General features: G+C 36.3%; 1 protein-coding gene across 1 annotated transcript; it reads right to left on the reverse strand.

Moving 5' to 3' along the window:
- Positions 1-910: 910 nt before the first annotated feature.
- On the reverse strand, positions 911-2,017 carry LOC113693754 (non-specific lipid-transfer protein 1). Its single transcript, XM_027212419.2, has 2 exons — positions 1,588-2,017; positions 911-1,124 (listed from the first exon to the last, which is right to left on the reverse strand). Exons 1-2 carry the CDS (start codon positions 1,929-1,931, stop codon positions 1,115-1,117), a joined length of 354 nt encoding a protein of 117 aa, XP_027068220.1. The 5' UTR covers positions 1,932-2,017; the 3' UTR covers positions 911-1,114.
- Positions 2,018-4,912: the final 2,895 nt, after the last annotated feature.

Consider the following 4,912-nt stretch of genomic DNA (forward strand, 5'->3'; position numbering starts at 1 on the left):
TAGGCCAAACTTTCATATCACACTGCCACGCTAACACTGCGTGTGAGGACCATAAATGGACGCGAGTTAGTGTTTCACACACCCAATAATATAGAATGTGAGAAGCAACTGATGAACTAAACGTGTCTAATTCGGATATATCAACTCGTACAGTATTAAATGCTGGAGTCAGTGGAATATATTTTCTTCAACGTTAATAAGGAAAAAATGGAGCAGCTATTTCTTGGGGGGAAAAAAAAGAAAAAGAAAAAAGCTTTTACGGATTTTACATGGCAAATGCACCAGCCGCATTTCACTGCAAGATGTTGATTTAGTTGCCTTTTCTTTTGGTTTTTTTTTTTCAATTTTTTGTCTTTGGATTTTGGCTAAGTAAGTATATGCTTCTCTAGGTTTTATTCCTTTTCCTCCCTTGGGTAGCAGTTTTTTCATCCCGAACAATACAACGCTAGAAACGAAGAAATTATGGTGGCTTCTTTTTTGCGTCTGTCCTCTTTTTTTTTTCTCGAACTTTTCTGTAGTTTGAGCTCGTAAAACTAGGGGTTGATCAGATTCATATGCACGTTCTGATATTTGTTCTTGCCTGATATGAGGAGGATGGTTTGTTAAGTTACGCAGTCAGGCTCTGCAGTCCATCTATAACTCGAAGATGGCAGGATCTCATTCACATACCCTTTTAAGGGATTTAATCGTTCATTTGAGAGCTCCGAGACAGCAAAATCATTCACTTCATCGATACACTAATGTAGTTTATTTCTTCATTCATATACTAAAACTGATGTTTGCTTTGGATTTTCATGGATAGATGATCCAGCCAATGGGTCAAAATAATTAATTACTACCATTTAGGCTAGCTACTATATGGTTATAAAAAAAAAAAAAAAAAGAAGAAAACAGAGCAGCAAGAAATTACTAAGTACGAAAGGACATAATGATGTATAACCATCAAATAAGTTTTAACATAAGATCTCTGGTGACTGCATAGGACACCATATATGACTACAGGTACATATTAGGCGCAGCCTAAGGGCTTGGCCATCTTATTTAGAAATCCTACTAGCTCTAGCGAGCATAACCTCAAGCTCTCCGTAGAAACCACGTTCAAGAAAATCCCACCTCACTGGACACTGCAAATACCAGACCAAAATAACCCAAATCGTGTTAAGAGATATAGATATATATGAACAAGAGGACCAATTGAAAAAACAACAATTATATACTGAGTGTATTTGGATGGAAGATTATTTACGAAAATTTTGGGGTATAATATTGTATCAAAAATTTTCTTTTTGATCTAATAATAACAACTTATTTTGCTCTTATACTTTGGGGTAGGAAAGCTCAGCTAGACTTGTTTAGGGATTGGGGAGTCGAGATTACGCTGGATGTTTTTATGAATGTACTTCCTCTTGATGCATCAAGAATTTAAACCCTTGAACTTCATGTATACAAAGCTTTAAAAGGCTTTTCCTGACCACTCGAAAGTTGATTCAGAAGATAAAAAGATGGAAAAGCGATTATGATTGAAAATCCTTTTCACCATACTAATTAGTGGCCATCAAATAAATAAATAAATAAATAAAAACATACCTGTTGCAGTTGGTACTGGTACTGATAGGATAACCAACATTAACCCCACATTTTCCAGGAAGTCCAGCAGCAAGACCTTGATTAACCCTGACTCTGCCAGCAAGTGACTTCAAGCATGAGCAAGCAGTCCGGCGATCAACGGTGGTCTTAGCTTGACTGTTGAGGCTCCTAATCCCGGCGCAACATCCAGCCGGCACAGCGCCACCCTTCTGCAAATAGCCAAGGCATGCACCCAAGTCGCCAGCTACGGTGTTGCATGTAATGGCCTCGGCATGGGGTGCAAGCGACACGGCAACCAGCATGCACATCAGCACCAGACAAGCAACTCCAGCAAACTTTGCCATTTTGATGTGTGTTGAATTTTAGCGAATTTTCGAAATGCTTAAGACCAGATCTATTTGAGGTTGATGTGGGAAAAATTTGGTCCTGGGATCAAGTCATTATATAGGTGGGGGATCAAGAAAGCAATCGTTTTGGCCCTATTGCATGCACGAACGAGAATGGTAAATGGACCAAAAGGGTGGGGGCCGGAAAAGTTGGTTGGCAGATGGGGGTAATAAAGGGTTCGACGCTTGATTGATGCATATGCTTTAAATCCATTTTCCGGTTAACTGATCAAGTTTAGACTTTAGAACGTTCTTGATTTCTGTGTGAAATTAAAGGAGGATGGACACGTCCGTTGGTTTTAATCAAGTCCAATTTATGATTTCTACACTCTGGTGGTTGGAAGATGATTAAATGTTGATGGATCTAGTCCTTTTGTTTATTCTTTTTTTTTTTTTCACTGAAATCGGCAAACTTAACGTCTAAACTAATCCCACAGGAAAATCCCAAAAGACGCTAACTTTTGGAACCTCCTATGGAACTTAAATTCTATACCCACAGACCCCAATAAATCGATGTGGGTTGCGGGACGGGGAAACAGGGAGGTTGCTACTAAGCCCGCTAATGGAACCTACCCCACTCTGATTTTTAACCCTCGCCACTGGTCAGTTTTCTTTTCACTGAAATCGACAAACTTAATATCTAAATTAACATAGGAGAACCCCAAAAGACGCTAATTTTTGGAGCCTCCTATGGAACTTAAATCCTAATCGCAACCCCAACATCTAAGTCCTTTTGTTTATTCACTTCGTTTGGTTTACCAAATAAGCTAAAGCCTAAGGCAAGGGAGCCAGAATCAATCACGCCCTTTCTTTATTATGTGGCGAAGGAAGATGAATGTGTATAGCCTACAAATATAAATGGGGAAATTTTGGCAAGCAAATGTGATAGGGCTGTAATTAACTTTTGGTGGCTTTTCTTGATTCAGTGTTAAGACTCTTCTTTCATTGAATATTTTGTATAGCATGTCAGCATTGCTTTAGGTTATCAAATTTTTAGTGTCAAACACAAATCTCTGAACAAACTTCATTTTAAGCATTAGGAGATGTTTTGGATTGCATTTCCGGAGAGTTTTTAGGAAAAATTACTATAGAATTTTTTTTTTCAGATTTGATGTATCTGAGGTAAAAAAGTAAAAAGTGATTAAAAATGTGTAAAAGAAATATTTTCAAAAAAAGTACAACACTGTTTTTGTTTTTGTTTTTTTTTTTTGCAAAAACGACTGATTTTGTAGATACGAACTGTACAGATGTACAATTAATGGCAATGGGTAAATACTCATCATCCCGTACTTCGGATTCAAGCCACAGGGAAACTATTTTGTCTCCACTCAACATGATATCTAAGTTTTGAAGCAAAAGTTTGTCATACTACAATGAACCTGGTTACCGAAATCTCCTAACAATAAACAACAAGTTGGGAAAACATCTTTTAACCTTGCTATGTCCAATAGAAACACGTTGTGAATGCAATCTGTGCTTTCTAGAGTTGATTTTGTCAATTAACTGGTTGCAATCATACTGGAATATATAAAGAGCAAATTACCTGAGCGCAGTTACTAAACTTTTCGAATACTCGAGTTTTTGCCACTCAACTATTAATAACATACTTTTACCCACTTTTTAATTAAATATATAAATTTTGGACCATTACATTTGATTTCCACTGTTAACTTCATTAAATCGAACTATTAATAGTATGTTTCGTAAATTATGTGAATACTTAGATTTGATAAAATTAGACAGAATAATCTAAAATTTACACTTTTAATAGTTTAGTGAGTATAATATACTATCAATAGTTGAATAATCAAATCTTTACTATTTAAAAAGTTGATTGACTATCCAGATAATTTGCTCGAATATACATGACGTTTAATCCACCTTTAATTTCTACCTTTCTTTGCTAGCCATTTACTACATTGGAAGTCTTCATAAGAGACCTCAATGTGTCAGCTAGGATAAAACAAGACTGTTGTGGGCCGGACCACGGGCAGGAACGTCCTAATGGTTTTATTCATTTTGCACGTTACGTAATTTTATTTGCACATGACGTAACTTTGTTGTCAGAACGTGTAATTTTAGAACAAATTTTTATGAGCTCCATACACGTTATTAAAAACGAGATATAAGAGGTGATTTGAATCGTACAATTTTTTTGGACCAAATTCTGACCGTTAACTGTTCAGGGACGGTTCTTCTCATGACCGTCCTGCCCCGGCTCCGTTGTGGGCCACACGTCATTGGACTCGCAAATTATTCTGAAAGCAGTAGTACTCTTTTTCATGCAGTTTCTTGTTGGTTGTGTGTTAATTAATCATCTGCATGCCTAAGGTTGACATTTTTGGCTTGATGACCAACTGAGTCATTTTTCAGGGCGACGATAGTGGTACTGGTAGGTGAGGCGCTCTCGAGACATAAATTCGGATGTCATTCAATTCCTCAAAGAAACCAATAAGGAGGCAATGAATGCTCGAGCTAACCAAAACCGGAATTTGGATGCTCGTTAGACGTTACACTTTTCTCAGTTGTACTTCGGGATAATTTCAGAAAACTACCCTGAGGTTTCTGACAATATCATTAGTCTCACTTGAAGTTTACAAAATTATACAAACCTTCCCTGAGGTTAAGATTTTGATAACAAATTAGTCCAATTAGAAAAGTAACATTAAAAAGTACTTTAAGGAGAGAAATAAAACTTTGAGTCCATAAATACCCCTTATGCATGTATATAACTTGTATTAGTAAAAGAATGAAAATAATTAAAATTTAGAAACAATTAATATACACATTTCACCACTCAAAAAGTTTTGCTAGCAGAGACATGACAATATGTAATTTTTTTCCCAATTAGAATTTAGAAAAATCCGTCAAGTATACCATATATGCATAATATTGTAACATTGGTACCAAATTTGTTTTCATCCAAAATTTGGATACCA

The sequence above is a fragment of the Coffea arabica genome, chromosome 6c, assembly GCF_036785885.1.
Source record: "Coffea arabica cultivar ET-39 chromosome 6c, Coffea Arabica ET-39 HiFi, whole genome shotgun sequence".
NCBI classification, from domain to species: domain Eukaryota; kingdom Viridiplantae; phylum Streptophyta; class Magnoliopsida; order Gentianales; family Rubiaceae; genus Coffea; species Coffea arabica.